The sequence below is a fragment of the Lynx canadensis genome, chromosome D1 (assembly GCF_007474595.2).
Source record: "Lynx canadensis isolate LIC74 chromosome D1, mLynCan4.pri.v2, whole genome shotgun sequence".
Taxonomy (NCBI): Eukaryota; Metazoa; Chordata; class Mammalia; order Carnivora; family Felidae; genus Lynx; species Lynx canadensis.
Window position 1 is genome coordinate 107,846,710 of NC_044312.2, and position 20,482 is coordinate 107,867,191.

Sequence of the window (20,482 nt, forward strand, 5' to 3'; positions counted from 1 at the left end):
CCTACCCCCAGATACCACTCAACAAGGTTGTATAGCTCCTCCGAGATGCTTCCACTGATAGCAGGCTCGCCCTTCGCAGTCCCAGACTGAGTCTCAGGATCTGAGGGGCAGTCAGTGTTTCTGTCCCAGCCTCTCACAGACACTTTCTCTCTGGATGCCACAGAAGCCCTCTGTAGCAGGCAGGGTTCAGAGAGGCTGAGAGTGGCCCGGGGTCACACAGCCGGTGCTGCAGCCAAACTCAAATCCAGAACGTTGTTAGGCTTACTGTGTAGTTGAGAAAAAGAGACAATGAACCCAGAGGCTGGGGATGGTGTGTGTGTGTGGTGTGTGTGTTGTGTGTGTGTGTGCGCTGGGGGGAATAGCAAGGTGGGCTTCTCCTTGAGGGCCCTGGGTTTGAGGGCAGGCTCACAGGGCTCATTCCAGGGCAGGTAGAATGGGCTCACCTCCCTCCCCAGCCCTTGTCCTGGCCTTATCCTCCCTTCATCCAGCCTGGAGAGCTGGTGGAGGGCTAACCCTTACCCTTGCAGATTAGGCAGGACCCAGCCTTTCCACCAGGAGCCCCATCCCTGGCCCGGCCTCTGGCTCTGAGCCAATTTACCCAAGTCCAAGTTCCCCACCACACCCCACCTCACCCTACCAGGGCAGGTCGGCTCTTTCTGAACTAGAGCATTGATTCAGGCCTTAGGGGTGCTCAGAGTTACGAGTGGGGATATGCGTACCATAACTTGCTGTGGCAGTGGAGCCTACAGTCCATAAAGATCTGGGTACCAGCCCCAGCTCTGCCTCCTAGAGGCTGGACCCTGAGTGATGACTCTCCTATCCCTCCTCCCCTGAGGGAGGCCTTCCTGTCCGGTCCAAATTTCACGGTACCCCTGGGGTTCTCTGGGCAGGGTGGGGAGGAGCTGACGATGCTCTTCCCAACTCTCCCTCTCTCTACTTTCTATGACATCTCTACCATGTTCAGTCCTTCCCCATGGCCACCTATCCTGAGAACGGTCAGTGCAGAGGTGGAAGCTGGGCTTGCCCTGCACAGAACCTGGGAGTGGACGAAGCGGGTTCAAATCCGAGCTCTGCCCAGCACGCTGAGAGGCCGCGGGCAAGTCACTTACCGGCTCTGAGCCTCTTCAAGGGGCTGATTCTACCAACCTCCGGTGGTTGGGGGCTGAGAGCTCGGCGCTGAAGTCCCACATCTCAGCCCTTGCTCTCTTGCCTGAATCCTCCCGGGGACCGGAGTATGGTGCTCCTCCTTATCCTAGCCAGCCCTCAGACTGTGGCCTCCCCAGCCCCACCCCACCTGGGGTTCCAGCCCCCGCCCCCCACCGGCCACCAGAGTGCAGCTAAGGCTCCTTTCAGTGTCTCCTTGGACCAGAAGCCCTGGAGAGGGTCCCGTGGGCCACAACCGCTCCTTAATCGAGGGTAGAGGCGGAAAGACTGCCTTCCTTCCGCCATTTACTGCTTGCCGAGAAACCCTATTACCATCACCAGGACTGGAAGAAAGTGTCCAGGAGGAAGGAGTCCTTTAATGGGGCTGCCCTAGCCTCGGGAGACATGACGGTGGTGGGGGGAGAGAGGAGAGGCTCAGGCTTGGGAAACAGGCTCCCATCCTGTTTTCCAAGGAGCCGCTGCCCAGCATTTCTACGAAGTATCCCTGCCCAAGGCCTAGGACCCACAGCTCAGGCCCCTACGCTCAGGGCCTGCCTCTAGGCCCTGTTAGCCCTGCCATTGGCCGGCAGGCCCCCTGCCCCAGGGCTGATCTGTGCCCTCTCCTCTTCCTCCCTGATGCCCCCACGGTCTGCTAGCCACTCCTCAGATGTCCAGTGGCCTGTGGCTCGGGGTCATTTTGTACCCATATGCTTATTCATCCTCTGACAACCTCCAGCTTCTGGGCAAGGTGACTGAGGCACAGAAGGACTGAGTTTTGTTGGTAGACTTGAACCTAAGCCTGTGGGAGCAAAGGCCACTCCCCACCCTGCAGGGCTCTGCCAATGAGAGCCAGTGGTCTCCGATCTCTGAAGGGTATGACCCTGCTGCTCTTGTGAGAGAGGACAAGAGGATCACAAGTCCTGTCCTCCTTTCTTGTCTCCTGAAGGGCAAGGAGTGGAAGCAGGATGAGCCAGCCTTCAAGTCAGAGGGCTCAAATCCTCCTACAAAGCTGTGTGACCTTGGGCAAGTCTCTTCCCCTCTCTGGGCCTCAAATGGAGATAATAATCACACCCACAGGGCTTCTACCAAAGGCAGGGAGATTCGTTAGGTTAGAGTTGGTGGCCAACAAGGTGGGGATTTGGGGAATGGCCAGTGCCAGGCAGGGCTCCCCTTGGAGGCCTGAGGGCCTGGGGCGAAGGGGCCTGCAGGGCCCGCTCCTCCTTGACTGCCCCCTCCTCCCCTAGAACCAGCTCCAGTCTCTTTCTGGGTTTCTAGGTGACTGGCTGGCCCCTCTGGATGAGTTCTACTTTAAACCTACTGCTGCTACTGCCTCTGTATTGGGGGGCTCCCACAGGGCCCCCAGGCAGGAGCCCCCCCAGCCAAGCCCTGCGGGAGGGGCTGCAGCCCCCACCTATCCTGGTGCCCATGCGCCTTCCCCCCTCCCATCTCTGGAGCACAGATTTCAGGGCACCTGCTGTAGGCCAGGCACTGCGGAGCCCCTCCTCAACCCCCTTGTTCGTGGACACCCACGAGGCTTCTGAACCCTTTGGGCAAGCGACCAGTTGTCTCCTTCACAGTGTTCCGTAGGAAGCCCAACGGGCTCCAGGTTCCGTCATGGGGGTCTGCAGAACGAGGGGGCTATTCTAGGGCTCACTCTGGAAGGCCGGGATGCTTAGGTCCTTAAAGGAGGCGGCAGGCGCCCGGCCTCCCCGGGCTAGGGACGGGGGAGGGGCGCCAGCCGGCAGGAGGCCCATTAGCTGGCTAAGTGCTCCCAGGGAGGGGGAGACCGAGCTGCAGCAGGGGTGGGGAGGGGGGGTGAGGCGAAGTGAGGGCAGAGGGGGTGGGGTGGGAGTGGCTTTTCCTGCATTCAGCTAAGTGCTGCTGGAGTGTGGTGGGGGCAAGGCGCCCCAGGCCCCTGTCTGGCCCTCCAGTAGTACCCTCGTCCCCGCCCCTCCGAAACCTAGCGGGCTGAACCCTCTCGGTCTTCAGTACCGCCCTCTACACCCAGTCTCTCTGGCCGTACCCCTAACAATCGCCCTGGCGCCAAGCGCTCTCCTCCAACCCCAAGCAAGTCGAGAAGAGCACCCCCCGCGAAGTGCCGGGGTCCAGGTATGTCCCTGCCCCATCCCCCCCTGGCTGCAGTCGCCGCCCCGACCGCCAGGGGGAGCCGCGGACGCGGGGCGGGCGGGCCCGACGCGACAGGGAGGGGCGGGGCCAAAGCGGCCCCGCCCCCGCCCCGCCCCACCCGGGCCCCGCCGATTCTCTGGTCTGTCCGGGACAGACTGGCGGGCGGGCGGGCGCTGACGCCGCGGGGCCGGAGCGGGCCGTGCGGGAGCGCGCTGACGGAGCAGCGGCGCCGTCGGTCCCCGTCGGGGCTCCGTGGGTCCCCGACTCGCCCCCGGCCGGGCCATGGCGGGCGCCAGGCCCGGCGTCCACGCGCTGCAGCTGGAGCCGCCCACCGTGGTAGAGACCCTGCGGCGCGGGAGTAAGTTCATCAAATGGGACGAGGTAAGCGCGGGGGCCCCCTGTTCCACCCAGATCCTGGGACTCCCTCGCTGAAACTCAGTCAGATGCCGGGGACCCCCACCCGAGCCTGGGCTGGCCACGGTGCTCCCCCCCCCCCCCCCAGCCAGTCTCGCTTGTGCTCCGGAAACTTGAGTCGTGCCCGTAATGAAGACTTTGGCCCCCAACCCCACCCCCAATCCCTTCAGCTGTGGAAAATTTGGATTTCCACTCCTTGGCCCGGAGACCTTGAACCCCAATGAATCCCGGACCCCCCTTTTCACTCTCTCTTTCCACCCCTCCCTCCCGGTCTAATTCTGGTTCCCCCAACCCCGGCCTGGTCCCCAGACCACTGCCCAGCACTAGACTCTGGCTGGAGGACCCTGGCCCCCAATCTGGCTCAGCGCACCCCCATTCTTCCTAGTACCCTAGCCTGAACATTGTTCTCCATTCATCACTTTTTCACCCCATTCTTGCTGCACCCTTTTGCCCTGCTTCAGGAGCCCATCCCAGCTCAAGGCTCAGGAGAGAGCACCAAGTCACCCCCTAGTGGAGTCTTTGCCCCCCAAGTTCCTCCACTCCTGGGGAACTTTGCTCTCCACTTCTTAGCATCAGGGACTTTGAAACCCAATAAATCCTGGCCCCCCTTTCTACCGCCCCTGCCCCTGGTGCTTCCTAGAGGCCCCGGCCCCCACCTGCAGCTCCCCGCCCCTTCCTGCGCCCCACCCTCGTTTTTACACCGCCCCCTCCTCTGCCCCCTGGGCCCCTCCTTCCCCAGGGCCTCCACCCCGCCTGCCTGAGCCTCCCCGCTGCTCCTTCCCAGTCAGGCCAGAGGCCTGGAAGACTCTGAGCTCCTTTCCGGCTGGGTGGGGCGGGTAGGCGTGGGAGCTGGGGGGAGGGGCTGGGGGCGTGGCCTGAGGCAGCAGGTGTGCCTTAGAGGGGTGCCTGGGAACTCCAGGGACCAGAGGAGACCCCTCCCCCCAGTCTCGCGCAAGGGAAAAGTTTCTCCTTTTCCTTCCAGTGTGATAAACCCAAATAAGGAAGTGGGAACTGGGAGAGGGCCCTGGGGGTGGGGTGGGGGTTGCTGACTGGGACTTGGGGCTGAAGAGCAGGGGGCCTGGACTGTTTTTGAAGGCCAGACACCAGGGAAGGGGCAGGGGAAGGCCCTGGGGTCGGTACCCACAGAACTCCCCTCTCCTCACACTACTGGGGGACCTGAGCCCCAGGGCAGGGTTGGGAACCCCAGAGAGGGGCTGAGGATGGGCGTCAGCACAGTGAGGCGGGGACGTCCCCGCATCCCTAAAGTTCCAAGGCCTCCTGTCCTTTGTAAGAAAAGAGATGGGCGGGGCCGGTTGCAGATCCATTCACCAGAAAAGGAAACTGAGTCTGGAAAGTAGAGACTAACTCCGGTCCCCATAATGGGGTGGCAGCTAAGGCCACGAGCTGAGAGCCCAGCAGGAGTCCTGCTTCCTTGCTGCCCAGGCCATGGGACTCTGGAGCCATACTGCCTGCGAGCAGGTGCTAGCACCTCCTTTTGACCTTAAGCAAGCACCTAGCCTCCCTGTGCCTCGGAATCCTCATCTGTTAAATGGGAAGTAGGATAGCACGGACTTCATAAGGTTGTTAGGAGGACTGAGTGAGCTCATAGAGGGCCACTTGGTCTGGATGACCCTCCCCCCAGCTCTAGCTGCTCGTCCTGAGTCGCACAAGGGTGGCCCTGGGAGTGTGCCAGGGACCAGATCCTCCTCAGAAAATGGAGCTGGCATACCCTTCCTTGTCCTTCTGCCAGCCGCAGGGCTGTTTGAGGGAAGGGAAGACAGAATTCACCGTCTAGTCCCAAGGGCAGGGTGAGTCCCCTTCTGGGGGGACTCAGTCTGTGTTCTGTAAGGTTAGGGGGAGCCACAAGACTGTGAGACTCCAGTTGGGTGCAGGGTGGGGGGGGTGGTCATGGGCTTTGAGGCAGATGTAAGGGCTGACTGGTTGTCATGAGGCCCCGGGGGACACAAAAGCTGTGGAAGTCAGACTTCCAAACCCTCTGCTTTCAATCCGTAAATATTCTGCAGGGGGCTCCAGGGGCCTCCGACCACTAGGGAGCTGTCAGACCCTCTGAGGAAATTGAGCCCAGGGTTGGGGTCTGGGGAGGGGGGGTCAGATTTCATGGGTAGAGAAGGAAGGAGAGGATATCCTAGCAGAGGAGCAACAGTGGAAAAGCTGGAGGAAGGGAAAGGGAGTCAGTGGTCCCTGTGACTGAGTCTTAGAGTAGGATACAGGTGGGGGCGGGAGGGGCATTGGGACCCCAAATGTCACGCCAGGGACAATCGCGTGAGCTTTATCCAAGAACTGTAGGGAACCACAAAGGACCTGTGGGCTGGATGACGCTTCGTTTTCACTCGGTGGCAGGAGCATGGGGGTGGATGGCCGGAGGGAGTCCAGGGATCAAGCCTGGGCCACAGCCCTCACTCACTGACCCCTGCTTTCCCGTCCCGTCCCCAGGAGGCTTCCAGTCGGAACCTGGTGACCCTGCGTGTAGACCCCAATGGCTTCTTCCTGTACTGGACAGGACCCAACATGGTGAGGGTGGGCACTGGTACAACTTGCTCAGGTCTAGGACCCCTGGCCCTGACCCTTGAATCCCTCCTACCCACCCAGGAGGGTGGGGCCCAGCTGCTGGCTGACCTCTCCCACGGCTCCCTGGACAGGAAGTGCTAAGGGCGGGGGCTGAGGCTGGGGCTACAGCAGGGGGTAGCCACTCCCTGGCCCAGGGGGCAGATCTTGGGGGCCCCTGGCTCCCGTCCCATAGCCTCTCAGCCCTACTCTGGCATCTGGTTTCCCCAGGAGGTGGACACCCTGGACATCAGTTCTATCAGGGACACGCGGACGGGCCGTTATGCCCGCCTGCCCAAGGTGAGTGATGGGGTCCCGGACCGAGGGTGGGAGCGAGGCCTTGGGGGGACCCCTCTTTACCCTTGGCTTTCAACTACTCAGGACCCCAAGATCCGAGAGGTGCTGGGCTTTGGAGGCCCTGACACCCGGCTGGAGGAGAAGTTGATGACAGTGGTGGCCGGGCCAGACCCGGTGAATACAACATTCTTGAACTTCATGGCCGTGCAGGATGACACAGCCAAGGTGGGCTGGGGCCAAAGGGTCGGCCCTGGGGAGCCCCACTGCTGAGTCAGCCATCACTTAGTGAGCATCCATTGTGTCCTAGGCTGTCCTCTACCCCTATTTCTAATCAGCCTCTGACAAGGCAGTATTTAAGCACTTCACTATGGACGTACCTGGTTCTGGGTGTGGGCTGGGGCTGGGCCAACCCCTCTGTTCCCCGTTCACTCACCCCCCCACCCTGTCTCCTGACCCCTCAGGTCTGGACCGAGGAGCTGTTCAAGCTGGCTATGAACATCCTGGCTCAGAACGCCTCCCGGAACACCTTTCTGAGAAAAGCGTGAGTCCCGGGCCTGCCTGGGGGGTGTCGGGGGTTCAGGTGGCCACGCCCAAGGCGTGACCCTTCTGCCTGCCTCCCCAGATACACCAAGCTGAAGCTGCAGGTGAACCAGGATGGACGGATCCCAGTGAAGAAGTGAGTACCCCTTGCCTCAGCACCTTCTCTCCTGCCCCCACCTTAGTGACCTTTGCCCCCACTGACCCTGACCCCTCTCACCTGCTCAGCATCCTGAAGATGTTCTCAGCAGATAAGAAGCGCGTCGAGACTGCGCTGGAATCCTGTGGCCTCAATTTCAACCGGGTGAGGAGGCCGGGACAGGAGCAACGGAGGATGTCACGGAGGGTGTCTGGTCTCTTGGGCTCGCTGGCCTCTTGGGTTCTCACCCCACGCTTCTGGTCCCCAGAGTGAGTCCATCCGGCCCGACGAATTCTCCTTGGAAATCTTCGAGCGGTTCCTGAATAAGCTGTGTCTGCGGCCAGACATTGACAAGATCCTGCTGGAGATGTGAGCAGGGCTGGGCCCACCTCCCAGCCCCCAGAGCGCTGTGTCTGGCCTCTGCCGGCATTCCTTCTTTCCGGCACAGCCAGGGGAAGCGGCACGGCCGGGGGTCCCCGTGCGCCAGGGCTGGGGCCGAGGCTGTGCCGTGAACTGCTCTGTGCTGATCCTTGGCTGGGGTTACTTTCATCAGCCTGTGCCCGGGGCTGGGGACCGAGGGGATTCGATGTGCTGTGGGACTTTGCCTGAGCTCACACAGCGAGTGAAGACTGGGGCTGAAGTTGGGAAGCAGGCATAGCGGGCCAAACACTCTGTGGCCTCCAAAGCCCTTGCTAATGTCAATGCCGGCACCTGGTGGTTAGGAGGGTGGATGGGAAAACTGAGGCCCGGGGGGCACCGCCGTTTGCCCAAGTCCCAATCAGCAGGTGCTAGAGCCAGGCCCAGAACTTTCCTCTTCTCCCGGGGCGAGGGCCTGGAGCAGGGGCTGGGGAGGCTCTAGCCTGACTCAGCTTCCTACCCCCTTTAGAGGCGCCAAGGGCAAGCCATACCTGACGCTGGAGCAGCTCATGGACTTCATCAACCAGAAGCAACGGGACCCGAGGCTCAACGAGGTGCTGTATCCACCCCTGCGGCCCTCCCAGGCCCGGCTGCTCATTGAGAAGTATGAGCCCAACCAGCAGTTCCTGGAACGAGGTGAGCCGGAGGGGAGCCAGTCGGAGTTGGGGGCTGGCAGCAGGAGGCGCCCCAACTGACCCGGCTGAGCCCACCCATCCCCCAGACCAGATGTCCATGGAGGGCTTCAGCCGCTACCTGGGGGGTGAGGAGAATGGAATCCTGCCCTTGGAGGCCCTGGATCTGAGCGCGGACATGACCCAGCCGCTAAGCGCCTACTTCATCAACTCCTCACACAACACCTATCTCACAGGTGAGTGAGCCACCCTCGGGCAGCTGGAGCGGTGGCATCCATGACCTCTGCCCCACACGTCACCTCCCTTGTTTGGAGGTGACCCGTCCTAGGGATGCAGGCAGGCAACAGGCCGCCTACCCCAGGGGAGCGGGGCTTCCCTGCATGGGCACATTTCCCAGATGGCCCAGAAGCCTTTGCTGGGGAAGGGCTGGCCTGCGAAGGGACACTGAGGCTGGGCGCAGGTCACCGTGTGGTGGGCTTCAGCAGGAAGGAGGCCGGAGGCGGGATGGCTGCTGGGGCAGGTAGAGGTGAGAGGGAGTGAGAGAAGGAGGCAGGGCTAGACCAGGGCACCGGAGGCATTTGGATTTATCCTAAGTGGGCGGGAAGGGCTTTTCGGAGGGTGTTATTCAGGGGAGGCGATGAGGCCCAATAAAGGGAGCAGGTGCTCTGCAGAGATTGCATGGGAGGCAGCGAGGGGCCTCCCCGGGCAGGAGGTGATGGAGGCTATTCCAGGGCGACGGCAGGCAGTGAAAGGAGGAAAGGGAAATGAAGGGCCGTGGGGTGTTGGGGACAACTCTCCACTTGAGGCCAGTAGATAGGAGGGGGATGTTTATCTGAGAGAGGATGAGCCCCGGCGAAGGAACCAGCCATCAGCCAGCCCTGCTCGATGCTGACTCTGCCCGGTTTGGATGGACGCCAGGGGCTGGGTGGCAGGACGTGGGCCCCGCCCTGGGGGATTTTAGGAGAGATGATGCTGGTTCCACAGTGAATTAAGGGGTGATGGAGGGCTGGCCAGACAGCCCGGGCCCGGCCACCGCGGGGGCCTCTGCATCTCCAGCATGGCTGGTTGAGGGGCCGTGGCGGGCCTGGGGAGGAGGGTGAGGACCCCGGCTGGCCGGGCGGCTGTGGTGATGGAGCCTGGCCGCCAGCGGGGCAGCTGGCTGGGACGTCGTCGGTGGAGATGTACCGGCAGGCACTGCTCTGGGGCTGCCGCTGCGTGGAGCTGGACGTGTGGAAAGGGCGGCCCCCGGAGGAGGAGCCCTTTATCACCCACGGCTTCACCATGACCACCGAGGTGCCGCTGCGAGACGTGCTCGAGGCCATTGCGGAAACCGCCTTCAAGACCTCGCCCTACCCTGTCATCCTCTCCTTCGAGAACCACGTGGACTCGTGAGTGGGCCCCTGACCCGGGGACCCCCCGATCGGCCCAAGACAGCCATCCCTCCAGGGCACTCTTTGTTCCTGTGACCCTCTGACCCCGAGGGCCTTTGGTCTCCCCTGGGGACTGAAGTCAGCTTCACCCCACCCCGTCCAGGAACTTCTGACCTTTGACCTTGGCCCCACAGGGCAAAGCAGCAGGCGAAGATGGCCGAGTACTGTCGTTCGATCTTCGGGGACGCGCTGCTCATCGACCCACTGGACAAGTACCCGGTATGAGGGCTTGGCACTGGGGCAGGGCGTGGGGGGTGAGGGCGCCCCTGCAGGCCCTGACCTGTCTGTGCCCGCCAGCTGGCCCCAGGCGTCCCCCTGCCCAGCCCCCAGGACCTGATGGGCCGCATCCTGGTGAAGAACAAGAAGCGACACCAGCCCAGCACTGGTGTCCCCAACAGCTCCATTCGCAAGCGGCCGCTGGAGCAGAGCAACTCGGCCCTGAGCGAGAGCTCTGCCGCCACCGAGCCCTCCTCACCTCAGCTCGGTATGGCCCCTGCCCGGCCTTCACCCCCGATCCTGACCCTGAACTCTTAACCTCACTGAGTTCCACCTCCCCAGTGACGCTCCTGCGGCTCCCGGCCTGACCTCCCTCCCCGCGGGGTCTCTTACTGCCACGCAGCTGATGATGGGACCTCTGACCCCTGTCCCCGGGCACTGACTTCACTGAACTATAGCCCAGCTGGATTTGGTTCCATCCGATTTCTGACCCCTCAACCTCAGTTTCCCACCTCGCAGAGCCCTCCTGTTAACCAGATTATGACCCTGAATTCTGACCTCTGGCCTCTGACCTCCATGAACTACCTCCTCATGCTTCGGGTGTGGCCCTCAGACCTCCAACCCCTCTTCTGTGACCCTCACTGAGTCCGTCTACCCCTTGGTTATGATTTTAGCTAACCCTTGACCTCTCACTTTATCGAAGTCCCCTGGGCATGTGACCCCGACCGCTCACCTCACTGAGCCACCTCGTTGGGTATGGCTCTGATTGACGCCTGACTTGGGAATCCCACTGTGTCATCCTTTACCCCCACTGCCAAGGCACCTGTATCTCAGTTCCTGGCTTCTCACCCTTCTGAGCCACGCTACCTACCTCTCTGATGGATAGGACTCTGGACCCTGACCTTTGACCCGTGACCCCTATGTACTACTCTTGGCTTCTGCTCCTACCCCCAGCCACGCTGCCCTGAGATCACCCCCTGACCTCCCCACTGAGTCGCCTCCACACACAGCCCCTCGTGGCTCCTGAGCGTCTATGTTTGAGGACCCCTGTGGCCCTGTTTCCTGCAGGGTCCCCCAGCTCTGACAGCTGCCTGGGCCTGAGCAATGGGGAAGAGCTGGGCCTTGAGAAGCCCAGCCTGGAGCCTCGGAAGTCTCTGGGCGAGGAGGGGCTACAGCGGGGCCCTGATGCTCTTGGATCTGCCGACCGTGAGGATGAGGAGGAAGACGAGGAAGAGGAGGAACAGGCAGATCCCAAAAAGCCGACCTCAGATGAGGTCAGTCCCACAGGCGGGAAGAGGCAGACGCAGCGTGTTTTAATTCCCCAAGCGTTCGCTGAACACCTACTGTGTGCCAGACACAGCACTGTGTACTGGGTCTGACCATGATCAGATGTTATTCCGGTTCTCTTGGAGTTCCCAGGGTGTGTGGGGGGATGGGGGGAGGAGGGGGTCATAGGGACATAGGCACGGAAGCAAGTGTGAAGTTATGCTCATGACTGGGCCGGGGGAGGGTGAGTTAGGGGGCAGAACTGGGGGGGAAGAAGGAGAGACTGACCTGGGCGGGGAGGTTAGGCGATTAGACCTGAGGAAGAGGAACATCACGTACGTACGCTTGTGTACAAAGGCCCTGTGGCAGGACTGGAGAGTGCAGGAAGGGGCAGTGTAAGACAAGGGAGTGTTGAGTTCCGAGAGGAGCCGCGGTGACAGGAAAGGTGGATCCTGAGGTCAGATTTGGGAGGGGACCGGAGTGGGGAAGGGTGTGTGCGGGTGTGTGCAGGCGTGGCCAAGCTCAGCATTGAGGGTGTCAAGTTCAAGGCTCTTGGTGGGTCAGCCGAGAGGAGATGGCAAGGTGGTAGTTGGAAATAATGGCTCGTCTGCACGTGAATAACCGAGTCCCTGGGGTTGGGTGACGAGTGCCAGCTTCCAAGGATCAGGGAGGCAGGAGGCAAAGGAGGAAGGTGGGGCCCAGGGCACGTCGCCAAGGCTCCAGAGAGAAGCCTGTGGGGCAGATGGGACCAGGACTGACGGTCCACGGAGCGGCTGGGGCCCTTGCTGAGAGCCACTGGGCAGTGCAATTGCAGAGGCGGGCAGAGGGTCAGGACCTCCCTCCTGGCAGGGGGCAGATGAGGCAACTTCCAGCTGATGGCTGGGGGGCATGGCCCTGCCGACCCTGTCTTTGGCGGCCACAGGGCACTGCCAGCAGTGAAGTCAATGCCACTGAGGAGATGTCAACACTCGTCAACTACATCGAGCCTGTCAAGTTCAAGTCCTTTGAGGCTGCTCGAAGTGAGTGGGGTGGGAGATGGTGGGAGTAGGAGCCAGCCCAGCCTCTCCAGACCTGACCCCGCCCCCCGCCCCCCCCTCCCCCAGAGAGGAACAAATGCTTCGAGATGTCATCCTTCGTGGAAACCAAGGCCATGGAGCAACTGACCAAGAGCCCCATGGAGTTTGTGGAGTATCCTTCCGCATTGCCGGGGCTGGCGGACCAGGGTGGGGGTGCTCGCAGGCGGGCTCGGATGTTCTGATCCCGCTTACGCCACCTGCGCAGGGTCCTCACCCTCGAGCACCTTGGCCTGGGCTTGGGGCTAGCCTGGGAGACTGCATGGGGGCTAGGCCGAGAGGCAGGGGGGCCGGAGGGGCAGAGGCCGGGAAGGGGGTTCACAGGAGCGCAGCGTGGGCCTGGGGCGGGGGCCGGTAAAGAGCATGGCCCCTGACTGCCCACCTCAGATACAATAAACAACAGCTCAGCCGCATCTACCCCAAGGGCACCCGCGTGGACTCCTCCAACTACATGCCCCAGCTCTTCTGGAACGTGGGCTGCCAGCTTGTGGCCCTCAACTTTCAGACCCTGGGTGAGCACCAGCCTGCCTCGACCCCCCGGCTTCCAACCTCGCCAGTTTCTGCTCTGCGACCCCGCTGACCTTGTCCGAAAGGACTTCTGACCGCCTGATCCCAGATCTCCAGACCAAACCAAGACCTTGGCTCACCTCAACTCCTGACCTTGGCTGACCTTTCCCCCTGATCCCACTTGATCTGACCCTCCCGGTCCCCGGTCCTCCCTCTGCATTGAACTGTCCTTCCCGACTCCTGACCCCAGGGGGCTGGCTGACCTTTGCCATCCCCACGTCACCCCCAGATGTGGCGATGCAGCTCAACGCGGGTGTGTTTGAGTACAACGGGCGCAGCGGCTACCTGCTCAAGCCCGAGTTCATGCGGCGGCCGGACAAGTCCTTCGACCCCTTCACCGAAGTCATCGTGGACGGCATCGTGGCCAATGCCTTGCGGGTCAAGGTGGGGCCAGGGGAGGGCCCTGGCAGGGTGTCCTGGGGGCGGGACTCTTCGCAGCCACCTCACCCTCCTGGCCCCCTCAGGTGATCTCGGGGCAGTTCCTGTCCGACAGGAAGGTGGGCATCTACGTGGAGGTGGACATGTTTGGCCTCCCCGTTGACACACGGCGCAAATACCGCACTCGGACGTCTCAGGGGAACTCATTCAATCCTGTGTGGGATGAGGAACCCTTTGACTTCCCCAAGGTGAGCCCGGGGCCTGCACCCGCCCCGCCGGGCCCTCGGGGCAGCAGGAAGCAGGTGCATGGGTTGGTGGTCAGGAGTCGGAAGGCGGGTGCGCCTGTCACCTCCAGGCCCCGCGTGTGACAGGGTCAGGCCTGGGCTCCTTGCCCTCTGCAGCCTTTAAGAAGAGCACAGGAAGGTGAGACAGCAGGAGGGCCTGCAGCGCCCCCCATGAGGAGCGGGGGCAGCCCACCCCCTCGCTGAGGCAGGAAGGACCTGTCTGAGATCACAGCCGCAGGCTCATGCCAGCTCTGGCCCGCCTCCCGGACGGACTGGACCTCGGTGCGCCGCTGGGGTGGGTGTGGCTCCGTCCCGGACCCAAGGCTCACTGTACAGTTTCTAACCTGGCCATGACCGGGACCGTCCCATGAGAGCGGTGCCTGGAGGGGTCTGCCCGTTTCTCTCTGCTGCTCGCCATCGGTTTGGCCAGGCCGTGGAGGCCACCACTGGTTTAGTGGCGACGGTGACCGATGGTCAGTGATTGGGTCAGCTCGTCTGAGGGTCCACTCGGAGCGCTGGCCTTGGTGGCTGTGGTCAGCTGTGGCCCTGTGGACGCGGTGGCCGTGGGTCAGCTCCCTGGCTCAGCACCGGTCTGGGCCCTCAGGTGGTGCTCCCCACGCTGGCTTCGCTGCGCATCGCGGCCTTTGAGGAAGGCGGCAAGTTTGTGGGGCATCGGATTCTGCCCGTCTCTGCCATCCGTTCAGGTGAGGCCAGCTGGGCTCTGGGAAGCACAGGGGCGGTGTGTGCGGGTACCCGGTGGGGCCCAGCCACCTTGCCGTCCCCCCCTCCCAGGGTACCACTACATTTGCCTGCGGAACGAGGCCAACCAGCCGCTCTGCCTGCCAGCCCTGCTCATATACACCGAAGCCTCCGACTATATTCCTGATGACCACCAGGGTGAGCAGGGGCGGGGGGTGGGGGGCTGGCCAGGCAGGGTGGGGGACAGGCGTGCCGGCAGGGTCCGGCAGTGGCTGAGCCAGGTGGCCCCAGCTGAGGGTGGTGAACAGCCCCGAGGGCGGGTTTGGGTTCCGTGGTCCTTCCGTGAAACCAGAGCAGTGGGGAAGGTGTGGCCCCGGGGGTTCTGTCTCTGAGACCCTTGGCCTCTGCTCCCCACCCAGACTACGCAGAGGCCCTGATCAACCCCATCAAGCATGTCAGCCTGATGGACCAGAGGGCCAAGCAGTTGGCCGCCCTCATCGGGGAGAGCGAGGTGAGCCAGGGCAGGTCAGGGGCGAGCGGGAGACAGCAGGCTCCGGGTGACTTGGACCCTTGGGGCTGCTGGGGGTGTGGGTGGGGCGGGGCGGTGAGGGCTGATCTCTGGACCCCGTCTTCTCCACGCTCCCCTGCCCACACTGCCCTATCCCAGTGCCAGCTGGTGGTCTGGCCCCTCTCCCCGAGTGGAGCTGTTCACTGCCTTACTGTCGACGCCAGCCCGATGGCATTCACCCACACCCTCTGCCTGCGGGGTCGGTTCCCCTTTTGGCTCCTCTCGTCCAGAGTAGACAATAGAGCCAAGGGTATGCTGAGCGTCAGATCTGTGCCTGGCCCGGTGTGAGCTCTTTTCACCGACTCGACTCCTAGAATCCTCCCCCCCCCCGCCCCCTGTCACCTGAGTCGCGTCCTGCCACCCCAGTGTAGAGATGGGGACACCGAGGCTCTCCAGCCGGGCCTCCAACGCCGGCCATTCTGCCATGCCGCCTGGTGTGGGGCCTCTGGCCTTTCAGACTCAGTAGGTTCAGCTGCCTTGGGTGACTGTCCACGTCGTAAGGAGGTGGAAACTACCCCTTTTGCGTGCGGGAGGCTTTCAGGACAGACCCGGGCTGGAATCTCTCCAGCTGAAGGGCAGGGTTCGGCTGCTTCACCAAAGCGGTTGCAAGCCACAGAAGCTTTTAAACCCTGGGGTCCTGGGGGCCAGGAGATGGGCAGTGGCTTCTGTGGGGAGGGGTCAGGAGCAGAGGCTTGCCCGCACAGCTAGAGCCGGTCCCCCGGGGCCTGTGGCAGGCAGAGAAATGAGGCTGCTGGAGCTGTCAGCGGGAGAGGCTGGTGCCCACTCTGCGGTCACTTCCTTCATTGATTTAATCAGGAGCTAAGCAACGAGGAAGATGAGCAGCTGTGGGTGAGGGTGGAGGGGGACTGGGAAAGGGGGAGGAAGCTTGGGGTGGGGCCAAGGTTTTCCTGAACAATCTGGAAGGTCCCGAGCACATGCACGGGGGCCCGGGATCCTGGGGACGCGACCTCACGTTATCTGCCCCACACCCTGCGTGGAACCGGGGTTCTAGAAATGCTTACCTTATTACCTCTTATTTCTCTTGTGGGTGTTCAACAGCCCCATATTCTAGATGGGGAGTCCAGGCCAGACGGGCCGAGGGAAGCGGACCAGGGGCATCGGGGAGCCCCGGGAGGTGGGACAGAAGGGCCTGGAGAGAACGGCATTTCTGGAAAGAGCATTCCGCTTTCTCCCCCTCAGGCTCAGGTTGGCCCAGAAACTTGCCAGGAGACTCCATCGCAGCAGCCGGTGACCCCAAACCCCACACCCAGCACACTGGACATCTCCCCGCGCCGGCCCCCGGGCCCCGCCACGTCCCCTACCAGCCCCTCCCTCAGCAGCCCAGGTAAGGGGCAGCCCGGGCCCGGGGTGGGCTGAGGGGGCAGCTCCGCTCTTCCGCCCGCCAGCCTCTCACGGCCCTGCCTCTGCTCTCCAGGGCAGCGCGACGACCTCATCGCCAGCCTCCTCTCAGGTGCGGGGCAGGGGCTGTCCTGGAGGGGGTGAGGCGCCCCTGCGGGGTTGGCCTGCCCCGGCCCAGCCCCGCCCACCTTTGCCCCGTCGCCCGCAGAGGTGGCCCCGGCCCCGCTGGACGAGCTCCGAGGCCACAAGGCTCTGGTGAAACTCCGGAGCCGGCAAGAGCGAGAGCTTCGGGAGCTGCACAAGAAGCATCAGCGGAAGGCGGTTGCCCTCACTCGCCGGTTGCTCGACAGCTTGGCCCAGGCCCGGGCTGAGCGCAGGTGCCTGCAGCGGCCGGGTGTCCTGTGAGTGTCCAGACCACGTGCACGCGAGTGTGTGCCGTGCGCGGTGACGGGAACGTGCGGGGGTGTGTGTGCGTGGGGTTCTTCACGAGGTGAGCTCCTTGACGCCCAGGGAGGAGGGTCCGGTGCCAGGGAGATAGAGTCTTCCCACGTTGGGTCCCGCCCTCCCTGCCGGGGAACTAGATCGCTCTAGAACCCCCCCCCCCCCCACGAGGAGCACGTATTTCCAGCAACCGGTGCCCACACAGGCTCCCGTCATTCGGATGGAACTGACGGGCCTCGTTGTTGGCATAACGGACACCGCCCTCCCAGCCCGAGTCCCTGTGACAACCTGAGTGTCACCCAGAGGGGTTCTTCCTGCAGAGGCGGGGAGGACGAGAAGGCGGGGGAGGAAGAGGTGAAGCGGTATCGAGAGTTCCAGAAGAGACAGGTGCAGAGTCTGCTGGAGCTGCGGGAGGCCCAGGCGGATACAGAGGCCGAGCGGAGGCTGGAGCATCTGCGACAGGTGAGGTGGGCGTGGGGCAGCAAGCGGGGTGGGGGCCTGTCTCTCGGACAGACCCGGCCTCAGCCTGTGTCACCTGGCGGCCGTCCGCGTCCGCAGGCTCAGCAGCGGCTCAGGGAGATCGTCCTGGATGCTCACGCCACCCAGTTCAAGCGGCTGAAGGAGACGAACGAGAGGTGAAGGCCAAGGATCCTGTATGGGTGGGGCAGGGGGCTCCCTGGTGTTGTTAGGAGGAGGGGAGAGCCCCCAGACCTGCCCTCCACCCTTCCTCCTCCCCGCCACCGGCTCATCCAGGGAGAAGAAGGAACTGCAGAAGATTCTGGACAGGAAGCGCCACAACAGTATCTCAGAAGCCAAGACAAGGGAGAAACATAAGAAGGAGGCGTAAGGGCACCGGGGCCAGGGGGGCTGGGGGCTGGGAGCCCGGGGGGCTGGGCACCGAGCCCACTCTGTCTTGCTCCCTGCAGGGAACTGACAGAGATTAACCGTCGGCACATCACCGAGTCCGTCAACTCCATCCGTCGGGTGAGTGAGGCTCAGGTCCCTCCTGTTCCTTCCTTCATTAGAAGACCATCTCAGTGCCTGGCCTACTGCTATATTATCCTAGAGGGACTTCTAGAACCTTTTCCCTCTGGGCCCCGCAGCCCTCTCTTGCCCCCCTGACATCCTATCTGGAGCCAACTGCCTGTAACAGTGTCCCATGGCGTCGGAGTCTCTGTCTGGAATGTTTGCTGGGTCACGTCAGAATCCTGGCCCCGCAGCTCTGGGGGGCTCGCACCTGCCTGACTTCTTCCGTAGCCAGAGCCCTAGGGCCCTGACCCCTCCCATAGGGACCCGTGGCTGAGCCTCCCCCCTGCCAACACCCCCCCCGCCCCGCAGCTGGAGGAAGCCCAGAAGCAGCGGCACGAACGCCTGGTGGCCGGGCAGCAGCAGGTGCTGCAGCAGCTGGCCGAAGAAGAGCCCAAGGTGAGGCCTTGGAGGAGGCGGGCAGGGCGCTGGGCGGCCCGGCCTCGCCTGTGATACTCCCCCTCCTCCCCCCCCCGCAGCTGCTGGCCCAACTGGCCCAGGAGTGTCAGGAACAGCGGGCAAGGCTGCCCCAGGAGGCCTGCCGGAGCCTGCTGGGCGAGACGCCGGAGGGGCTGGGGGACGGGCATCTGGTGGCCTGTGCCAGCAACGGTCACGCACCTGGGAGCGGCGGGCACCTGTCTGGCGCTGACTCAGAGAGCCAAGAGGAGAATACGAAGCTCTGAACTGGCTGAGCGAGAGGTGGCCACAGGATGGGTGCTGGGAGGGCAGGAAGCTAAGACACTAAGGCTCTTTTTTTTTGTTTTTGTTTTTTTAACTTTTTATCTTTAGAAATTTTATTTTTTTAAACCGGGGCAAGCACCCCACACTAACCCCCTTACTGCACCCTCCTGGGGCCCCGTTAGTCCCCAGCCCCTCCTTCCTGCCTTCAGTCCTAAGGAAGGTGCTGGGTCACTGTGGGCCGGGAGGTTTTTGCGCTCCCTTGGTGCCCACACCCCAGAGTGGGGGTTGTCTCCCTCACTTCCCCCGGGAACACTGGCGGAGACTTTGAGCTCTGGGAAGTAGGGTCACCTTCTTGCTCTCTTCTTTGGGAATTTTTTTTTTTTTTTTACATGAATAAAAGTGGATTTCAGGGACCCTGTGTGCAGTGTGGTCTGGGGTGGGGCAGTTCTGGAGAGGGCCCTGGGCCCTGTCTGGCTCTACGGGCTTCAGTTTCCTCATCTTTATAAAAAGGGTTTGTGGGGTTGAGGTCAGGCCCTCGGTGAAGGGTTGCTGGGTTTTAACCTTGAGACCTCCTTGCTGGGGGCCTGCAGATCTCCCCGATGACCTGACATTAGAGGTCCTGTGACCTCCCCCCCACACTTTTCCGCCTTTATGTCCTCTGTCTCGGGCCTATCGCTTCTTCCCCCCCCCCCCTCATTACTTTTCTCCCTCCTGGGCCCTTCTTGTCCTCCCTTCACAAAGGCTTAGGCCTCTGCTTCAGGAAGCCTTCCCTGCCCCCCCTTCCTGTTGCCTGATATGACCCAAGCACCCAGCATCTTCCGACGAGGCGGTTCTGGGCCCCTCGCAGGCAGTTGACTCTGACTGGGGATGGACCTTGTCAGCTCGGAACCTGCCCGACATCAGGGGACCGGACCTGGGCTCTCGGGTGATACGCTAGGTGGGGAATGGGTGGACCTAGTAGTGACCCTTCTCCCAAGGGACTCTTGGGAGAAGGGAAGCTGACGGTCACAGATGCGTACAGGGACTGGGAGACCCAGCATCCCCCTCATCCCTGTGAGGGAGATGTTATGCCTGTTTTACAGATGAGGAAACTGAGGCCCAGAGCAGAAGTCCCGTGTGCCAGGCCACAGCTAAGTCAAGATGTCCTGACCTGGAGGCAGGGCGGGCCTGGACCTTCTATGGCAGACTGTCTTCCGGCCAGGTTGGAGGACCTGCTCCATGCTGCTCTCTCCTGCCTCTGGACAGCGTGGAGTGGCAGAGACCCCGCAGCGAGGGCGCGGCTAGGTTCTGCTGCAGGGTCAGGCTGGCACGTCTTCAAGGCCTCTCCCGGCTTCCTGGCTTCCTGGGCCGACTGCCTCCCTCCTCCAGAGGAAGGCAGCCTCTTATCTGGGCTTATCTCCTGCCAATTGAGTGTTTTCTTTCTTTGTTTTTGCTGCAGCCTCAGGCAAACAGGGCGGGGAGGCCAGAGAGAAAAGGCTGCCCGAGCAAGGCCCTTCCCGGGGCTGGGGGCCTCTCCCCTTTGCCCTGCTCCCTCAGGGTTAATACCGTTATTGTCCAGACCTTCCCGGCTTCTGGGGTCAGGCCTTGTCCTGTCCCCAGATTGGCCTACCGTATTCCATGACCAAGTCCTATCTTCCCGACGTGGCTCACCACTACCTTACAGAAGAAACACTCCACGTTAGTCCCCGGATCCTCAAAGGCCAGGCTAAACTCCAAACTCCTGGGTATGACATTCCAGACCCCCAGAATCCTGGCCTCTGCTGCTCCCCCATATCCTTTCATGGGTCCACTCTTTTCTCTGCTGGCAATGACAGCTTCCTTCCCCATCTCTCTTTTTAAGTAAGTCCCAGCTCTAACTCACCTCTGCCCTGGCCCTCACCCCGGTACCAGTCCCTGTTAACAGCACTCAGCTGGCGGTAACTCCACTCTGAGAGGCTGGCTCACCTCTGCCAGGAAGCTTCTGACGGCGGGGCTGTTGTGGCCTAATTCATCTTTGTATACTCATTACAAAGCGCTGGCTGGTCTATAGGGGGCGCCAATAAATCTTTCTGGAATTGAGCTCGGAGCCCTGCGCCCAGGTCCTGGTGAAGCTTTTCGGTTCCCTAGTGATCAGTCCATTCACAGCTCTGGGACCAGCCTTCTTCCATCGTCCCCTCCCCCGCTTTGTGCGTCCGGCCAGTTCCCTGAACAGAGCTGGCCCCAGGCCGACCACACAGTAGCTGT

At 62.4% G+C, this 20,482-nt stretch overlaps 1 protein-coding gene across 2 annotated transcripts; it reads left to right on the forward strand.

Moving 5' to 3' along the window:
- The first annotated feature begins 3,521 nt into the window (after window positions 1-3,521).
- PLCB3 (phospholipase C beta 3) lies at window positions 3,522-20,324 on the forward strand. 2 transcript variants are annotated; one of them, XM_032594906.1, is made up of 32 exons: window positions 3,522-3,651; window positions 6,139-6,216; window positions 6,481-6,549; window positions 6,631-6,771; window positions 7,008-7,087; window positions 7,169-7,222; window positions 7,312-7,387; window positions 7,491-7,591; window positions 8,109-8,275; window positions 8,361-8,507; window positions 9,419-9,659; window positions 9,836-9,920; window positions 9,999-10,185; window positions 10,986-11,191; window positions 12,106-12,202; window positions 12,287-12,371; window positions 12,644-12,768; window positions 13,053-13,207; window positions 13,288-13,449; window positions 14,090-14,189; window positions 14,278-14,382; window positions 14,604-14,695; window positions 15,953-16,097; window positions 16,188-16,223; window positions 16,320-16,512; window positions 16,873-17,014; window positions 17,111-17,187; window positions 17,306-17,395; window positions 17,479-17,536; window positions 17,891-17,977; window positions 18,058-18,277; window positions 19,342-20,324. In XM_032594906.1, exons 1-31 carry the CDS (start codon window positions 3,553-3,555, stop codon window positions 18,259-18,261), a joined length of 3,684 nt encoding a protein of 1,227 aa, XP_032450797.1. In that variant the 5' UTR covers window positions 3,522-3,552; the 3' UTR covers window positions 18,262-18,277; window positions 19,342-20,324. The 2 variants fall into 2 exon arrangements, with proteins under 2 accessions (XP_032450797.1, XP_030187297.1); XM_030331437.1 differs by lacking the exon at window positions 19,342-20,324 and having other exon boundaries at window positions 18,058-18,668.
- Window positions 20,325-20,482: the final 158 nt, after the last annotated feature.

Excerpts from the sequence above, each read along its gene's own strand:
- PLCB3 (XM_032594906.1), top strand. The coding sequence starts at position 3,553 with ATGGCGGGCGCCAGGCCCGGCGTCCACGCGCTGCAGCTGGAGCCGCCC. Across the intron at positions 7,223-7,311 it reads GGACGGATCCCAGTGAAGAA|CATCCTGAAGATGTTCTCAG; the intron begins GTGAGTACCCCT and ends TCACCTGCTCAG. Across the intron at positions 14,696-15,952 it reads CCCTCATCGGGGAGAGCGAG|GCTCAGGTTGGCCCAGAAAC; the intron begins GTGAGCCAGGGC and ends TCTCCCCCTCAG.